The sequence below is a fragment of the Rissa tridactyla genome, chromosome 5 (genome assembly GCF_028500815.1).
Source record: "Rissa tridactyla isolate bRisTri1 chromosome 5, bRisTri1.patW.cur.20221130, whole genome shotgun sequence".
NCBI lineage: Eukaryota > Metazoa > Chordata > Aves > Charadriiformes > Laridae > Rissa > Rissa tridactyla.
The window spans coordinates 28,654,956-28,673,823 of NC_071470.1; the positions used below are offsets into that span (position 1 = coordinate 28,654,956).

An 18,868-nucleotide genomic window follows, 5' to 3' on the forward strand; every position below is an offset into this window, starting at 1 on the left:
TCTTGAGGCCTTCTGCATTATCACTCACACTTTCTCTTGGGTTCTTCACGTTTCAGTGATCCCTAATATTCTAGGCTAGTTACAGTGCAACACCTGCTTCTCTCTTACCAAACTTGAAGCAACCAGTAATTTCTTTGTTGTCTCCAGGCTACTGTTGTGGTGGGATTCTGTTTGTTTTGAGGCTGTATCTGCTGAATGATACAAGAACAGGGTACAGTTGCATGGGTCAGTTGTAAATCTCTGTGAAAATGTTGGAAGTGCATATCATATCTGTTGAAGTACCGGGATTGGCTTCCACACTTCACGGTCCAAAGAGTAATGGTGGTATTAAAGATTTGCATCTGAATTAGCTAAAATGTAGTTTTCTGCTTAAAATGCTGAAAGGAGCAACCCCACTTCCTTTCTTATGCCAGATGTGGAAATCCTGTGGCAATGGGGTGAGTTGATCGCTTATTTGTATTTTTTAAAGGCTGGCCCACCAAAAATGAGGGTTGTTTTTTTTTTTTTTTTTTTTTTTTCCATTTGGAACAAATTGATCCAGTTTGTCTCTGCAACCACACAGTGGATGGGTTAAGTACAAGGACAGAAGGGTGAGAACGCCAGGAAGGGACGATGGGAGAAACAGTAGGCCCATCCTCTCTTGGCAGTATGGAGTCACAGTGCAGTTTGTATTACACTAACTAGCCTATGAGTCGTCAGCCACAAAGGTTTTTCTGCCAACATGCTGCTGCTGGTATCGTTCTCTTGAAAGTTAGTTACTGCTGGTGTGAAAACCATCACTTCTGGTTTTTACAAACTGATACTTGTGGTGTCAGTAGTAGTAATTACTTCAAATTTTATCAGTTATGTGCAGTATTGTTTTAAGTTCATTTTTATGTGAAAAATATTTACTTAAATTCCTTGTCATTGTATGCCGATTCGTATTTTTAAACTTATAAAAAAACTAACATATTTCTAAGTTACATGATATGTGTACGTTTTTATTTTTTTCAGATAGGATTTAAAAAAAATGTAGTCTCGTTTAAAGAAAGGAGTAAAATTTATTTCAAAAACCAGTTTTAAGCAGGTTTGAAATTTAGTTCAAAATCCAGTCTGGACAGTAACAAACTAAACTGGAAAAAAAAGCCTCGTTGCAGTTTATATTCATCATTTTTTAAGAATGGAATGGAATTATTCAGACTGTACTACTGGTAACTGGATAGCTATGGACAAATTCTTACTAAAATAATGTAAATGTTTCCACTGTTAACGGCAGCTGGGCATTTGAAATTAGTGAAGCAGCATTCACTCCTCTAGATTCAAACAGTCTATAAATCTTTCAATCTATTAAATCGGATCAATGCTTGAAGGAGTTTTTAACAGTTGTAAGTCCTTATTAAAATTAATACTAAATTTTTTTGAGAGATAATGCTTTCAGTTGGGGGGGGCATGGGAAACAGATATGCTGTACTTACACTTACCTGGTACAACTGCACAACAAACCGGAACCAGAAATTAGTTTTTTTTGGTCAGGTTTTATTTTGTCTGAAATGCTCTGGGCTCCCTTATGTTTATTGAAATGGAAGCACTGGCTATGTGCTGCATAATGAAGTACTTGCTTTTGATTTTTTTTTTTTAATACATCTTTGGTATTGAGTCTTGACCTCCTGAAAGTTTCCTGAGTGATGCTATGAAGTAACAATTCTTTTGTCTTGAAGGTAAAATTTTCTTCCTCAATTACCAAGATACCTATTGAACCATGACCTGCAAAACTTACGAACTATTAGGGTTTATTAATTAAATTTTTAAGTCATATTACATGTAGTGAAGAACCACTTCCTAGGTCTCCATTATGAAGAGATGCTTCTTACAAGTCTGCTATATGTAATAGGAACCCTTTCAAAAGAGTCTGTTTATGAAGCCACTTCCAGATCTTCTTACAATTCTGTGAAGTGATGAAATTTTGGTATGTGGTAGGCATAATAAGCTGTGACTGTTCTTCACAGTGTTTGTATGTTTTGCTGCTAGGTCATGCTTTTTCTTTTCCTCTTTCCATCTTCAATATATTCATCAATGACCTGGATGAGGGGATAGAGTGCACCCTCAGCAAGTTTGCTGATGATACAAAGCTGAGGGGGGTGGCTGACACACCGGAAGGCTGTGCCGCCATACAGAGAGACCTGGACAGGCTGGTGAGTTGGGCAAAGAGGAACCTTATGAAATTCAATAAGGGCAAGTGCAGGGTGCTGCACCTGGGGAGGAATAACCCCATGCACCAGTACAGGTTGGGGGCTGACCTGCTGGAGAGCAGCTCAGCTGAAAGAGACCTGGGAGTCCTGGTGGACAACAGGATGACCATGAGCCAGCAATGTGCCCTTGCGGCCAAGAAGGCCAATGGCATCCTGGGGTGCATCAAGAAGAGTGCGGCCAGCAGGTCGAGGGAGGTCATCCTCCCCCTCTACTCTGCCTTGGTGAGGCTGCACCTGGAGTACTGTGTCCAGTTCTGGGCTCCCCGGCTCAAGAAGGACATGGAACTGCTGGAGAGGGTGCAGCAGAGAGCTACCAAGATGATTAGGGGACTGGAACACCTCTCTTATGAAGAAAGGCTGAGGGATGTGGGTCTCTTCAGTCTGGAAAAAAGACGGCTGAGGGGGGATCTTATCAACACTTATAAATACTTAAAGGGTGGGTGTCAGGAGGATGGGGCCAGGCTCTTTTCAGTGGTGCCCGGGGACAGGACAAGGGCTAATGGACACGAACTTGAGCACAGGAAGTTCCACCGAAACATGAGGAGGAACTTCTTTACTTTGAGGGTGGCAGAGCACTGGCAGAGAGTGGTGGCGTCTCCAACTCTGGAGACATTCAAAACCCGCCTGGACGCGTTCCTGCATAACCTGCTCTAGGTGACCCTGCTCTGGCAGGGGGCTTGGACTAGATGATCTCCAGAGGTCCCTTCCAACCCTATGATTCCATCTTGCCTTCCACCCCCCCGACCCCCAACTTACAAATTGTATGTTTTCCAGCTTATTTTACATGATTGTTTTGAGAGAGTGGAGAGTATTGAGATTATTGAGAATTTGGGATCTTGGATACGCAGCTGAACCCCTTGTGCAGGTGCCTCAGCTGCTGATTCTGCAGTCCATTAACAGTTGTTTCCCATAGCTCAGTTTTTGCCCTCTAACAGGATTGATGTTCTGGCATCTTGTAACAAAGTTCATATATGTTAATAATGTGCAGTCCTGTGAGTGGATCAGCTAATTGAACTCCTCTGGCTACCTTTTTTTTTTTTTTTAATTGTTGTTCTTGTACTAAGGTAAGCATGAATGTTTTATAAGAACAGCTGTACTGGTTCAGACAAAGACTTTGTCAAATCCGGTACTTGTCTGCAACAGCATCTGTGAGTGAGTTGTTAGGGAGAAAAAAGAACAGGGAGAGTATATGTGATACCTCTCCTGAATACTCCCTCAGCCTCACACTATTTTCAGTCTAGGGGATTTCCTGAGCCTGATGTGGTTTGTCTAGTTGGAAACTCTCAAGGGATCTCTTTTGTTCCATTTCCTTTGAAACCCATCTAATTATTTTTTTTTTTGAGCCCTCAGTATCTTTTGGCAAGGAATTCCTAATACCTGTTGTGTCAAGTTTTGTACATAGCTCTTACCAATTCATTGGTACTTCCTATTAAAAAAATATACTCAACAGTCAATCTCTATCCAGGGAGAGGCATGTTGTCTTTGATATTACAGGACCAGGGTTACATGTTATGTACAATATGTGTGTGAAACATTAATTCAGTGACACAAGGATGACTTAGGTTTCTGTGATTTACTCTTTTGACTACTGGTGGATTTGAGCTTACAGTTTCATGAAATATCTAACATAGTACTTAAGAAATAGATCCTGAGATTAATAGTCAGCTCACAACTCATTGTTCTGTCTATTAATAGCATGAGGTTATTATTCCTCCTCTGTCTCATTTCAAGTTTATCTATGCTGAATTTTATTTGCCTTTTTATTGCCCAGACCAATTTCATGAGGTCTGTCTGTATTTTTTCAGTTATGTTGTATTCAATATCCCTGATAGCTTGCTGTTGTTTGGTAGCTTCTTAACTGTGTCGCCCATCCAATTTTCCAGGTCGCTTAAGCAATGCAGGTCCCAGTGCAGAATCCTACAGAACTGGGCTGGTGACAGCCCTGATGTCATCTTGGTTGTATCTCTGTTCTTTTTTGTTGCGAACCTAAGTAAATGAGGCTTATATGGTAGCTCTTGAATCCTTTGAGTAATTCCATTAAGCTTTTATACAGGATTAGCAGCTTCAGATTTTTATTTGGATAAGTGTTATGAAAATAAGCTTGCAGATTTACAAGAAAAAAAGATCCTGCAGTAATGCCCACAGACTGGTTTCTGTCCCCTCTATTGGTTCTGTGACTTGACTTGAGTTACACTAGAACCATAGCATAAGCCCAGCCTTGTTAGACATCAGTGAGCTGTAAAACATATATCCATTACAAATGAGATTGTATCACTCTTGCACATCCCAATAATACTTCTTAAAAAAGGAAATTCTATGTATATCTAAAAATTAATTCACAGTGCTGCTTTTATGCTTCTGACCATTTTTAGTGTTCCTTGCTTTGATTCCAGCCAGGTGTTTCAATGTGTTCCTCATGGCATGGCAGTGCTTCTGAAGCTTTGTGGCAGAAATTATCTGAACTGGGATGGAAGGAGAGGTTTGTTTATAGCACAGGGATTATCATTTTTTTTTTTCTTTTATGATAGTGTTTCAGTGCCTTGGCCATGAATCAAGTCCCTGCTTTGCTGTTTTATTAGGTAAATTTCTTAAATTATCGAGGAATGTGATTAAAAAATAACAAATTCTTTTACTTCTGAATTCACATGTCTTTTAAATGCCATGTGAAATTTATTAAGGACACAGATTCTATTGTTCGCTAGGTTTTAAATAGGCTTTGTTTCTGTTTCTGGGCTTTGACAGTGCCCTCCCCACTATGTGGTGTTTGGTTTGTATGTTAAGGATTTGTTTAGATTTTTCACTGAAAGAAACAAAAGAAATGATGGTAAAATTGCTGATTCCTCCATAATGCATGAGAACAATTTTGGACTTCTGTTACTATCATATGATGTGACCGTGCTTTTGATTATCAGTCTTCTAGAGGGGTCTGAAATTTACTGAAGTGAATATGTAATTTTTAGTATGTTGTTTGTTAACCAAACGTGATAAAATTTTTACTTTGATTTGCTCTAATTAGGATTTGTGTATTTTTGCTAGATGTAGTTGTTAAGGAGAGGAAGGATTGTCTGCTTTTAATACAACGATTCTGGGAAAAAATATTACTTCTAAAAAACTTTGTTCTGGTTAAAAATGTGGACTCATATCCACATTAAATTATTATAATAATAAACCTGTAAGAATTCTGCAGTCTTTTTTTTTTCCCCTTGCATTGAAAAATTGTCATACATTGTCAAAGACCATAGTGGTGGGAAAAAAAAACCCTTCTGAAAATGACAGCTGTTAATTGTAAACTATGTAATATACTGGCATATTTCACAGAATAATAGAGAAAACTTTGTATGAAACAGCAGTTACGACTTAACTATTGTGTGAGAATGTGTTTGGTCTAATTGTTGACATATATCAGTAGGCAGAATGAAGCACTGGAAACACAGATGTTATCCCTTATGGGAATGGAAGGAAGGAAAAAGGTAGAATGCAGCTTTATGTAGGAGATCAACTTCTCTGTAGTACATGTATCAAAATGTGTAAAGAGTAACTATTAGGCTTGGGAGACTTTATTTGCAGATTATACAAATAAGTAAGATAGAAGTTTTCAACTTCCTTCTATATGTAGATGCTGTAATTTTTACTTTTTTTTTTTTTCTCCACTGAGATTGTAGACCCTAGTGTAGTGGATTTAAGACTACAGACAGTTTACTTCCTTTTTAAGTTACCTTTTTATGATCTTCAAGAAATAGTCTATGGACCTTTAGTTTACCTGAAAGAACAATAGTAAGGGGTATGGTTTTTGCTCTCCTATTCCAATATTTTCTGTTAACTTAAGAGTTGATAGTAGGCATATCTTTAAGAAAGCTTGAAAACTTGTTAAAGCATTAAGTCTACTTATTTTTTTCATTGACAAAATATGTTTGTTCAGAATCTTGCTGTGTGGATTCATAATTTTCAGAGACCTCTTGGTGCTGATAAAATACAGATAAGGTTATGTTTGATTAATTCAGTGGGTTTTGTGGTTTGGCTTTGGTCACCGTTTTCCATGATCAGAAACAATTGGGGAAAAAAGGCCTTACTTTTAAGCTCCTTAAAAGAACTTCTTTTTTTGTATGAAAGGGAATTATGGAGGAAAAAAACGTTGTTGAAGACGTGGAAAAGTCTTGCCTGGCGTGAGCTTTTAGCCAGTCTGCTCTTTCTGTTGATAGTCTGATAAGAACAGTTACATGTGCTAGCACTTCTTGGTGGGCTTGTATCAAGCTTCGTTGAAGAGCGATTTATTTACACCTTTGTTTTACTGCACTTTTTGGTAATCTTAGTGTAATTTTACACTATCATGCTGTATTTCCATAGGCACAAGTGTCACAAGAAGGTGTTTGTGTGGCGCTCATTATTGTAGTACCAGTACACTTTTTTTAAATTTATGTTTTTATTATTATTTTATGTATTTCTTATTACAATACCCATATTCCATTTCACTTATGGAGAAGACAAGAATTATTTAGTCTTCAAAAAAAGGTTATTTTAAGGTAAATAACAAGAACAACTCTGCTCTAGGGAACAGACCTCAAGTGTTCCATTCATCCATTCATCAATTCTCCTTCCTTTTTCTTGAAGTTTGAAGTTCTTGCTTTTCCTTAACTAGATTTCAGGAGCCCAAAACTCGGTTATTGTCTTCTGTTGTCTATTTTAGGTCAAAATAATGTTTAGTGACTATCACACTGAGTAGAATTTTGAGAAAGAGTATCTGTTCTAAGGTAGTCTAATTTGTAAAATTTGAGTGTTTACACATTATTGTATTCTCATTCCTTCACATGACACTTCATAAATTGGATCCTGTCCCTATAGTTGTTAAGCTGTTGACAGCTTATCTAACAATGACCTTGTTAAGGTCATTCATTATTATTACAAAAACTGGAGGTTACTTAAAAGGAAAATTTTGACTAGGAAATGGAGTAACTAGAAGTTCTTTTGAAAGATACTCATCATATGTTGTTGACTTTAGGCATTGTAAGTAATCAGTAGTTTTCTCAAACTATTGATAGAGATGTGTAAGTTTTTACTTGGTAATTCTTATTATTAGACTTTTCCCTCCATCATATTTTATATCTGGAAATGGAGAATTCTTTCCAACTTGGTAGTTAAAATAACTAGACTTGCATTAGTTACTTAGGTTGTACTGTAGTCTCCCTTTTTCAGATTAGCCATGGTCGTTGTGAGGATGGAGAACGTTATTTTTAACAAGATAGTGTGAAAAAAGGTTAAAAAGGGATGATAACTTATTTGTCACAAAATGTTATCTCTAAAATCGCGCTTCACATCTATTAGCAGAAATGTTCACTCTTTGAGTGACTTGTATTAATTTGATATGGAAAGCCTCTCTCTAGTAGTGGGATGGCAAAGGACTTGTTTTGCAAGAAATCTTTTTAATTCTAAAACGTAATGGAAATATGTTTAAGACTTTCTGTAAAACAAAGTGCTCGAGACATCTGTAAAATGAGAACTTTCAAATATTATTTCAGAATTTTGTTCAGATTTCCAGTTTCTATATCGTGTATATTTTGAAACTTAATGTTAAAATAGATACTTGAATATGATATTGAAAAAAGCTGGACTATAATATTTGAACATCATAGAAATTTTGTTGTTGTCTCATTTCTTAATTCCTGTGATAACCTGTCTCTCTCTTGCTGTGTCTCCCATCTCCTCCCCATCTAACAAAAGCAAGACACACTTTAACTGGTCAGCCAGAGTAAATCAGAGTTTGTCAGCGTAGATCTCAAGAACTGAATTTCTCAAATGCCTCATGAAAATAAGTGTTAAGATAGGAGAGGCCGCATTGTCACCTCATTCAGGGAAAAGCTAAAGCATAAACTCAGTCCTTACTACGTGCTAAGGGTTTAAACTGTGTGCCTAAGTAAGTTTTGATTGAAGTGACTCAGTATCCAGAAGCCTTTTGTTTTGCTATATAATAGAATCATGGAATGGTTTGGGTGGGAAGGAACCTTTAAAGATCATCTAGCCCAATGTCCCCTATTGTGGGCAGGGACATCTTCTATTAGATCAGGTTGCTCAAAGCCCTGTCCAGCCTGACCTTGAACACTTCAAGTAAGACATCCACAACTTCTCTTGGCAAGCTGTTCCACTGTTTCACCACCCTTGTTGTAAAAAATGTCTTCCTTATGTCCAATCTAAATCTACCGTCTTTCAGTTTAAAATCATTGACCCTTGTCCTGTCACTACAGGCACTTGTAAAAAGTGTGTCCCCATTTCTCTTATAAGCCCACTTCAAGTATTGAAAGGCTGCAATAAACTATCCCTGGAGCCTTCTCTTCTGTAGGCTTAACAACCCCAGCTCTCTCGATCTTTCTTCATAGGACAGGTGTTCCATCCCTCTGATTTTCATGGCGCTCCTCTGGATCCGCTGTAACAGGTCCATGTCTTTCTTGTACTGGGGACCCCAGAGCTGGATGCAGTCCGCCAGGTAGGATTTTACAAGAGCGTAGTAGAGGGGCAGAATCTCCTCCCTTGACCTGCTGGCCATGCCTCTCTTTATGGAGGCCAGCATACAATTGGCTATCTGGGCTGCAGGCTCTGGCTCACGTCCAATTTTTCATCTACCAGTATCCCCAAGTCCTTCTCTGCCAGGTTGCTCTCAAACTATTCATCCCCGACTCTGAATTGATACTGAGGGTTGCCCTGGCCCAGGTGCAGAACCTTGCACTTGGCCTTGTTGAACTTAATGAGGTTTGCATGAACCCACTCCTCAAGCCTGTCAAAGTTGCTCTGGATGGCATCCCTTCCCTCAAGCAAATCAATTGCACGACTCAGCTTGGTGTCACCTGCAATCTTGCTGAGGGTGTACTCAATCCCACTGTCAATGTCATGGATAAAGATCTTAAATAGTATTAGTCCCAGTATGGACCTTGGAGGGACACCAGTAGTTACTGGTTTCCACTTGGACATTGAGCCATTGACTGTAACTCTTTGGACACGGCCATTCAGACAATTCCTTATCCATCTAATAGTCCATCCATCAAATCCATATTTCTCCAATTTAGAGAGAAAGATGTTGTGTGGGACCATGCCAAAGGCCTAACAGAAATCTATGTAGGTGACATCTATAGCTTTTCCATTGCCCACTGATGCAGTTGCTTTTGATTGAAGTAACTCAGTTTCAGAAGCCCATTGCTCTGCTATATTGGATACTCAAAAGCTTAAATGAAAAATGTGGTCACCTTAACCAACCCCTGTTCATCCCGCCTCTCTTGACTGTTTTTGATTGTATCTTTGCAAACCAAAGACTGCTTGGAGCATGTGTTTGCTGTCCCTCTCCATTCACTGTACACTTTGTAAAAGAAAAGACTATGGGTAGATGGGAGACCTGCTGAATGAAAATAAATTAATTTCTTGTTCAGTCACCTTCTCACTTTTTTTTTCCTCCTGATTTTCGTCCCCATCCACTCTTCCATAATTCCCCTTTCCAGTGGAACTTTCTGTGAACTCCATCAAAAAGTTGTTGATTTCCTGAACATCCAGGCAGTTCTTCTCCATGTCTCAAAAAAGACAAATCAAGAGTGTTGCTTTTCCCGAACGTTTCAAACGTGGGGTTTGGGGGGCTGACTAGGGTTGTGGCATTGACTTAGGAAGAGTGTTCATCACATGAGAGTGATGTGGAGTACCAACTGGAGAAGGATAAAATAGATGTTTAAGTGGAATATTCTTCAACAATTAAGAGAATGTGGACTGCTTAAGAGTTTGGACTTGTGGCTCTTTGTTTGAAGTATCTTGGTCACAATATTAGACTTTTCTCATACTTTCGGTTCTCTAACTACGTGGTGAAGCAGTAACCCTTTGCATGATGTTTCTACCTGCTGTTATTTGTGCTTACTTATGAGATTCTGACTAATACAGACATGTTACTCACAAAGATTGAATACTCTTGCTTTACCTACTTTCTCAAAATGAACATTGTCATGGGAGAAGGTGGCTTTAACATAGCGTAGAGTTTTGTCAACTCTGTAGCAACTGGTTATAATGGGTTTCTTTTTGATGATGTCGCAATTGACTCAGTAAAGATCTAGAATATACAGTTGTTCCTGGGTGGTGATGCAAAGAAAGATTCTAAAAACTACGATCTTTTTTTTTGTGTGGACATAGGTATCCACTGCAAGGTCACGTTTCAATTTTGTTTGGCCAGAAGACACATGCTGCTCACATGAAATGCTGTCCACAGTATACAGTTTAGATAGTTATATTAGGTGATGTCTGTTTTGAGTGTGTTGGTCATCTTACAGTGGGGTTGAAACATAGCAGTAGATTTTGCTTAGATCCTTTAGTCTTTGTTTCCTTTAAATGAAGGGATATTTCCTGCTAGAATTTGAGCTTTCTCTTGCTGAGAAGCTGGAGAGGAGAGAGAAGGCCTACACAAATGTCAGATTGGCATGTGGTTGATTGGCAGACCAGTCCAAAAATGCCTTTTTTGGACTGGCTGCTTCTGGGTTAGAAGGCAGAATACCTACATGTGTGGTGCTTGCACCTTCTGCCCCTTACTGAGATTGATTTGGGATTGTGGGTGGTGTAAGTCTTAGGATGATTTGTCTATTGTAGGATGTGCTTTAGAGTGTGAGCTCTCAGGTACGACTGGTATATGCTTTCTGTAAAGAGGGTTAAATGTTAATTCTGGCACTGACGAATTATGTTCTGCTCAATTTTTTTAAGTTTTTGTGAGGACAGATTTTGGATGATAAAATGCTTTCCTGTCCTGAGGCAAGGCAAATATTGAAACTAAAAAAACCTTCAAAAGACCCAAGCCTGAAGATAGCAACTGTTTAGTGGTAGGATTTATGAAACTCCTGGCCAGGTGAATGTAATAAATTCAGTGTTTCTATAAACAAGACACTTTTTTCTATTCCAGAAATGGAAATCACTGCAAAATAGTAGGATTATATTGTCTTCTAATGATGCAAAATATACAGTCAGTCTTTATGCAAACTAAAGTAGATTAGGGTTTTCTTTAATCAAAGTGGGTTTGGTTTTTTTCAGCTGATAGTGAAAGTAATAAAATCTTGACTTTCCCATAAAGCTACGTCAAACATATTTCAATCAATGGATTAGTTGTTAAGTCTTTGATGAAAGAGTCTCTCTTCCTGCATTAGAAAGTACCTTTCCTAAAAGTCACCTTTAAACTTGGAATTATTCCTCTTACTCTTCAAAATGACACTGAATAGGTGTACTATATATGTGGATTAAGCAGTATGTAAATGACTGCTTTCTACATTGTGTGTTTTTTTTTACTGTTTAATATTATTCATGTATGGATACATATTATCACAACTTATCATTTTTTCCTCTTTATAGGTCCTGCTGGGGACTTGCATCTGGCCTCAATGTGAAATTAAGGTAGAAAAACACATCTACATATGTGTTTGCTATTAGGATTTAGTTTATTCACTGGTCATGCCTGAAGAGTGATGTTCGTCTCTAGACGGCTAACTGCCAGGAAATATAAATGATTGTCCTAGAAGTCAAGCCTCTCTCCTATTTACTGGAGTGAAAATCACCTCCAGATATCGACGGAATATCAACTACAGAAAATGCTTCACGTTATAAGGATGCCAACCACCTAGATTCATGCGCCCTATCTGTACAGTTGTTGTGGATGGTTTGCCATCTGAAAGCTCCTCAAGCTCTTATCCAGGCCCTCTATCTGTTTCTGAAATGTCTCTGCTACATGCTTTGGGTCCAGTGCAGACCTGGCTGGGACAAGAGCTAGAGAAGTGTGGCATTGATGCCATGATTTATACTCGGTATGTCCTCAGTCTTCTGCTGCATGATAGCTATGACTACGACCTGCAGGAACAGGTATTTACATATTTTAGATGTTGTCCAGTGAAAGTGAGTTTTTGTAACGGTTATGTTTTGTGTATTATACGTGGGTATGGCTCAGATGGGGAGGCGGTTGTCTTTCAGTGTGTGGGTGGAAGGGGGGTATAAACCACATGGGAATCAAATTTGATGGGTGAAGTGAGATTAATGTAGTTAGTGTGCTGTATGAGCAATAACATTAAACAAAATTTTCACATTGCTACATTTAATATCAGAATTAGTAATACTGGAATGTTCTGTATCATAAATGCAGACATTCAGTATTTGTGATTATATGGTTACTTTAATACTGGAACATTAGTAAACTAATGTAATTATTGTAAACTGTGTGTCAAATTGGCCTGCTTCATAGTAGTTTGTAGACTCCCCATTACATCTCCTCGTGGATTTCATCTTGTGCTATTTTCAGTAAAGAATAAAAAAACCCCACTTTTTTTTAGCATTTAAATATTTAAAATGTATTATTGCACATACATTATTCATCTCTTCTAAAAGAATGTTAATGATGAATCCTGATAAAAGGCATGCAAAAGAGTCGTGGAACAGTGAGTCGCTCTACATGGCTGTAATTCAAAAAGGGCAGGGGAAGAAAAGTGAAGCTGTGTATCAGAGAGGCACACTTGTATTACTGTTTCCATGTGCCTTTATTGCTGTGGACTTTATACGTCCCTAGAACATACTTTTCAGCCCTGATTTCACCTCTTTTTTTTCTTTTTTATTTTTTTTTAATTTCTCTGCATCATCAACCTATATCAAAATACTTTTAATAGTGGAGTTTTCTGGATATAAGACTCAGGGAAGTTCTGGTGTTTTCAACAAGGTATAAGGATGCTGTTGATCATAGACTTCATCTTACAAAGTAGCTGTGATTGCAGTGGGAAGAATGGAAAGCAAATATCTCTTATTCGGTGGCTTAATTATTAGTTCTTTTTTGTTTCTGTTGTTTTGGTTATACTTCATACGTTGCTACCTAACTGCTTCAGAACTTTCATTGTTTTCTAGTTTACATTTTTAAAAATTCAGCAAGAGCAGGGCAGGGTATTGTCGAATAGATGTAAACGTGGCTGAAGCAGAAATAATTATTTTCAGATACTGCCAGTTTCTGAACTCTTAGCAACCATTACTGTGCCTAAAAACCTTCATGCTTCCATTGTGCAAAACAGAAAACTTGATGTGCAACAGTGATTTTTGTTCAAAAGTTTATCTGGCAGCAGTGGAAGTCACTAGGAACAACCTCATGGTTAATAATAATAGTAATTTAAAAAAAAACACACTGTAAGCAATTTTTAGAACATACCTTAACAGCGAATTTATTTAGGTCTTGGTCAGACATGAATAACTGTACTTTAGAAGGCAACAGAATAAGGTTCCAAAACCTGTTTGAAAGGCGGGTGTGTGGGGCAAGGACAGAAAAAAGAAACTAAGTGAAACCACACCAGAATGTGAGGAGCTTTATAGATAGCCCGGTGGCCTTGGGGAAAAATGAAGACTGCTTTCTTTTCAGTCCATTTTAGAGCATAGTCGTAACTGAAGTCACTACTGTGATAATTTGAAACGGCTGAAGTGCCAAAATTAGTTTTCTTTTTATCAGGACTTGCAAGAAGCAGGGTAACTATATTATGAAAAACTCATTCAGTTTATTTCTCATTTCGATACCTTAACTGAGTGCTTTGTGGGTTGATAGTGGAGCTTTAAGGAATGTGTCTGTTCTTTTTCCAAGTTGATTATCTAAACCTACTGAGCCAAAAAGGGAGGAATACCACATGCTGACAGGGAAGCCAAGACCTGTGTTGCTGAGCAGGTGCTGTAGTACAAGTACAGGATGTCTTCTGAACGACATTGAGATTTGAAGAAGCTGGAAGTTCCTTTTTCAGCTCCTCCAATTTGATCCTGCTTATAACATACTTTTATTGCATTTGTTCCCTCTACTTCAAACAACTGTTTTCTAAGTTTTGAGACCTAATACCAATTTAGTTTTGGGATGATATTCTGTAATAATGATTGGGTGCATATGTTGTGAAACATGCTGCTACCTAGTTCCTTTCTCAAATAGCTTAATCTTTAAAGACTACAAATACAAATTTCTTATATGGAAAATTAAGGAAATCTTAAAACACATCTGCTTGTACTTTTATTTCTTTTATTTATTTTTTTATTTATTTATTTTTATTGCCTACTGGTTATTTGTATGACCTCACATTTTAAAATTAATTTTGGTTAAGTCATTCAGAAACAAGAAAATCTGTGCTCCAAAGCAAATGTTTGCATATAAGTAGTTTCAATCCAATTTTGGTGATGCATACAACATTAAGACAAAGGGGAAAAACAAATACTAGTGTTGTTTACAAAAAGAAATCAGGGAGGAGTGCAGCAATTAACCATCTAAATGAGAAATAATTGAGGAGTAAAATAGCGAGAGTTGCTGCGCTCTTTTAATGCAGTTTAATTCCCATGGGAGAGTTGCTGCTTGGCATTGCAGGAATCTTTTCTCCCATAAGATTTCTTTGATTCTTGACAAAGATGACAGAATTTCTAGGAAAAGAACTGTTCTCAAGAGTGGGTTTATAGCAATGATTTCTCCACAACTTAAAGGACAGCTACAAGGAGGACGGAGGCTCTCTCTTCACAAGGAGCCACATGGAGAAAACAAGGGGCAATGGGTGCCAGTTATGCTAGGTGAAGTTTCATCTCAATATGAGAGAGAATTTTTTTTTTTATAGTGAGAACGATCATTCACTGGAACAACCTCCTCAAGAACGTGATGGAGTCCCTACTGCTGGAGGTTTTCAAGATGCAGTAGGACAGGGTGCTAGATAATCTTATCTAGGCTCCCTTTCCCTCAAATGGGTGGACCAGATGATCTTTCGAGGTCCCTTCCAACCTGGACTGTTCTATGATTCTATGATTCTTTGCTTCTAGAACTCTGTTTCTGTGGGGAGCGATTAGCCATCGCTTCTTCCCCAAAACACAGCAGTGGCTTCTGTTTTGAACAGGTTAAAAGGAACGTGTGGTCTCTGAACAGCCAGAATGGGATTACACATATGAACAATCCATTGGGATGTGCTTTTTGTGGGGATGGTGAAGAGGATAAATTTAGGAAGTCTTAATCTTATGGTTACTGGATAAATGATCTTCATTAGAAATGTTGCGAACTCAAATTAAGATGGTCATTAAGATCTTTCCACCTCAGAATGTTGATGACATCATTAGCACTGTTTTAGTTGCTTCAGGGAGCCTCCTTCCATGCTTTCTTTATAGTGTTCTGGTGTCATCAACTGTAGCAGGGAAATGGAACTCTGAAGTCCTTGACTGAGGTTCTGTAAGGTAAGTACAGAAAGATTTAAAATAAAAAATTAATGAAAAAACATCCCCAACCTTACTAGGCATATCTAGCTATTTAAAATATCGGTGTTATCAGTCACTTCTGTTTACATTTAAAATAAGTATTTCAAAAAAACATGGCTGTCTTGATTGACTGGGTCTTCAGGGTTATTTTTGAGAATAAGCAGGATGTTCTCTTCTGGTTTGTTACTGCTCTTAACTCTGCTGCAGACTTCTGTGGCTTTGGTCACTTGACCTGTCTTCCTCCAATATTATCTTTCTCTGAATGGTGAGGTAGTTTGATGTGTGGATAGAAGATAAAATGTGTTTAAGGGTTTGGTGTGTGGCATTGTTTCAGGTTTTTTTTTTTCTTTGGTTTGGTTTTCTTCATTTGGGTTTTTTTTTGTGCATGAGTCTGTTTTTTGGGAGTCCTTGTTTGTTTTTATTATTACTGTTGATTCTATGCCTTGCCCAATTAGAGTGGTCTTTGTTGGGTATCATTATATGGACACAGGCTCAATATCGCAAAATGATAGATCAAAAAGTCAGGAATTTTCAGAGAGTTGATAGGAGCTTTGTGGAAGTACTTGTGTGGGGGGCTGTGCAGGGAGGCACAATACAGGAAACACAGGGGAATGTAAAACACTAATACACCGCAACCAAATTTTACTGGAATGTTTGCAGTTTTTATTCTGACTTATTGGCTTGAACTATTAAAATACTGGGAAAATTGACAGACAGGTATGTTTTGCCCCTCTGTTTCAAAGTACTAGAGAGCTTTCAAGAAAATAATCTTGTTTATGGTAAATTACACTGTGGTACCAAGATCTTCCAGAGCTGCTATGGTTCTAAAGATGTTATACATACCTATCAAGAATTACTGTAACACCTCCTAAATATACACACTTTAAATGTTTTTTTTTTAAAAATACTGAAGTTAACTTATTGTTGGCATTTATAACACAATTCTTATTCAAGCCATACTTGCTACTTTTGGAAATGAGTCTAAAAACTTAAGATGTACAAGTTCTTAAGCAGTCCTTCATCCTTGGTGTGGGCACTTTTTTCATTTGATTTCCCTCTCCTCACCCCAAATGCGCCCCCCCACCTTTTTTTTTCCGGCACTGATATTGCTGGTGAGAGGGTTTAAGAGGGTGGAAGGGAGGAGGCTCTTTGGGATTTTTTTCACAGCGTTCACTGGTGGAGGAGAGAATACAAAGACAACATGAATTGAGTTTGCACATTTTCCTCGATTACTGTGGCACAGCAGCATGTTCATAGAAATTGGTTTTTTTGTGGCTAGTTAGTTTAGGTCTGTCGTATCAGAAGACAAGTAAGGACTTCAGTGGTAGATTTGCCTTACTATATTTTTCTAGAAACAAAGGTGTTTCTTGCTTACAAACTTTCTAGAGAATATGATTCTCAAATTGATTTATGCATAAGTTAGATGTCTACATGGTCAAAATTATTAAAGGAATCTGTTGAACCATGTTATATAACATATTATATTCATTATTTAGTGGTGTTTGTTTTGGGGGTGGGTTTGTTTTGTTTTTATTTTCTAAGATTTGAGGCCTATCAATGGTCTCTGTTCAAAATGCTTGGAAACCACTGGTAGTTTGTTGTGAGGTAGATGACCTTTTAGGTGCTTTTGGTCTGTTAAGGAAAACCTCATAGAATTGGTGTGGATTTAAAGACTGTGTGATGGTAACTAAAGTGCAGAATGTTTCTGTTAAGTATATATGCTTTCATCATTTGCATTTTATTACTGATTTTTCTTATTTTGGAGTAAATGATAAATTAAGGAGAAAACCCCATGAAATTACTGACAAACCTCTAACTTTTGGAGACACACAGAGTTTCTTTTGGGGGAGATCTGAACATTTCTGAGACAGCCTTTTGACTTTAGACTAGATTGATTTTTAATTAGAATGCCTTGCTCTTAGTTTCCTGATGTTAAACCAACTAGGTGCTTTTAAGATATCTGATTGTTATTTAAATGTTAATTAAAAGTATATATGTAGATACACATGTTCTCAAACCAGTTTGTGATACAGTAAATATTGCATTAAGATAGTATAATCTGTGTGAAGTGGAAGGCATTGCCTTAAAATATATTTTGTGTGAAACAGTATTTCATTGATCTTTATTTGTACAGTATTAAAAACAGTGTTCTGTGTTGTATATTTTCTATAATATTTATAAGCATAGCTGGTTCTGAATATAACCAGTTCTTTTTTGTTTTGCCTGCAGACTGTTCTCCCTTTTGAAGGGGTAGAGCCTTTATTTAAAAAAAACAAAAAAACAACAAACCACCACCAAAACCCAAACCCAACAGCTAGACACTGCGAGATAAAGGCTTTGTTTGTAAGCCTGTGGTCATGCAGCATTTGTTCCATGCGTACATACATTTGTTATGCATACTTTCCCTATCAAGTGGCTTCTGTTGCTTTTGATCTACTTCTCTCAACTAATTTTTGGAAGTTGACATTTTTTTTCTGACCCTCAAAAGTAAAAATCCTAAAAATTTTTTTTTAAAAAATATAGTAACTAACTCTGAGAATTAAGTAGCTGTTGTACTGCAAAGTATGTTCTTCTGTGACCAGCATAAGATTTTTCCTTTTGATTTTTCAATTTATAAGAGGGAGGGTTTCACTCTGGAAGACTAACTCTTTGTAGACTGATTTGAAATATATCCACTCATGTAATCTTTTACATGGAGGCATAGAAAAAGTCTTCACAATGTTAGCTACGCTTCTGGTGACTCTCTGATCACAGTTTTTATTCTTGCGTTTTCATCGCTAGCACGTACGTATTTAAAGGCCAAAATGTAGTTTTCTTTTTTTTATATTAGAAGAGAAAAGCAGAGCAGTGGAAAAAGAGATCTGAGCACGCATATGATTAATTTTAGGTCTTTACTCTGTGGTTTTATCTCTGTAAATGCTTTTGGACTATCACGCTGAACTAGGATGGGGATATCATTGCCAACTCTTCTGCATTTGGTTAGTGTGTGCGGGTGACGGTATGCTTTTTGCTGACAGCACTTGTGATGCACCTGCTAGGTTCCAAGATCCAGTCGTTCGTGGGGCGTTTGTTTTGACTGCCATCCCATGTTAACCCAGTAGAGGGACCTGATGTCTAGATTTATATTCTATTAATGGATATTTAGTTTTTCACACGTATATGTTAGGGGGAAAAGAATGTGTTTTGTTTTGAAGTGAAAATCTCATCCATAACCTAAAGACAGGAGGAGAAATGAGGATTTGGTCCTCTGTACTACGCTAAGCATGTATTAAATGTTAATCTGGCTGGTATGCCTATTTAACAAAAGGTGACAATGCAGGTTCTAGTATAATTGCAACTGCTCTTTTATCATCCCTAAGAATTAACTGTGGGTCATTCAAACCTGCTTTTTTTAATGCATTAAAATATGCAGAGTA

At 37.6% G+C, this 18,868-nt stretch overlaps 1 protein-coding gene across 8 annotated transcripts in view; it reads left to right on the top strand.

Annotated features, from left to right (window-relative positions):
* KIAA0232 (KIAA0232 ortholog) overlaps positions 1-18,868 on the top strand; it is a 71,918-nt gene that overhangs the window by 8,151 nt on the left and 44,899 nt on the right. For 4 of the 8 annotated variants that reach the window (XM_054202073.1, XM_054202068.1, XM_054202074.1 and 1 more), the window contains exon 2: positions 11,580-11,621. The exons of 1 other annotated variant lie outside the window; for it this stretch is intronic. Coding sequence is in view for 1 of the 7 variants with exons in the window: in XM_054202066.1 (XP_054058041.1) it covers positions 11,853-12,083 (231 nt within the window). In the remaining 6 variants the exon portion in view is untranslated. Of the gene's footprint in view, positions 1-11,579; positions 12,084-15,365; positions 15,432-18,868 lie in introns of those variants that run through there. 3 more of the 8 variants (XM_054202069.1, XM_054202071.1, XM_054202066.1) reach the window with 2 other exon arrangements.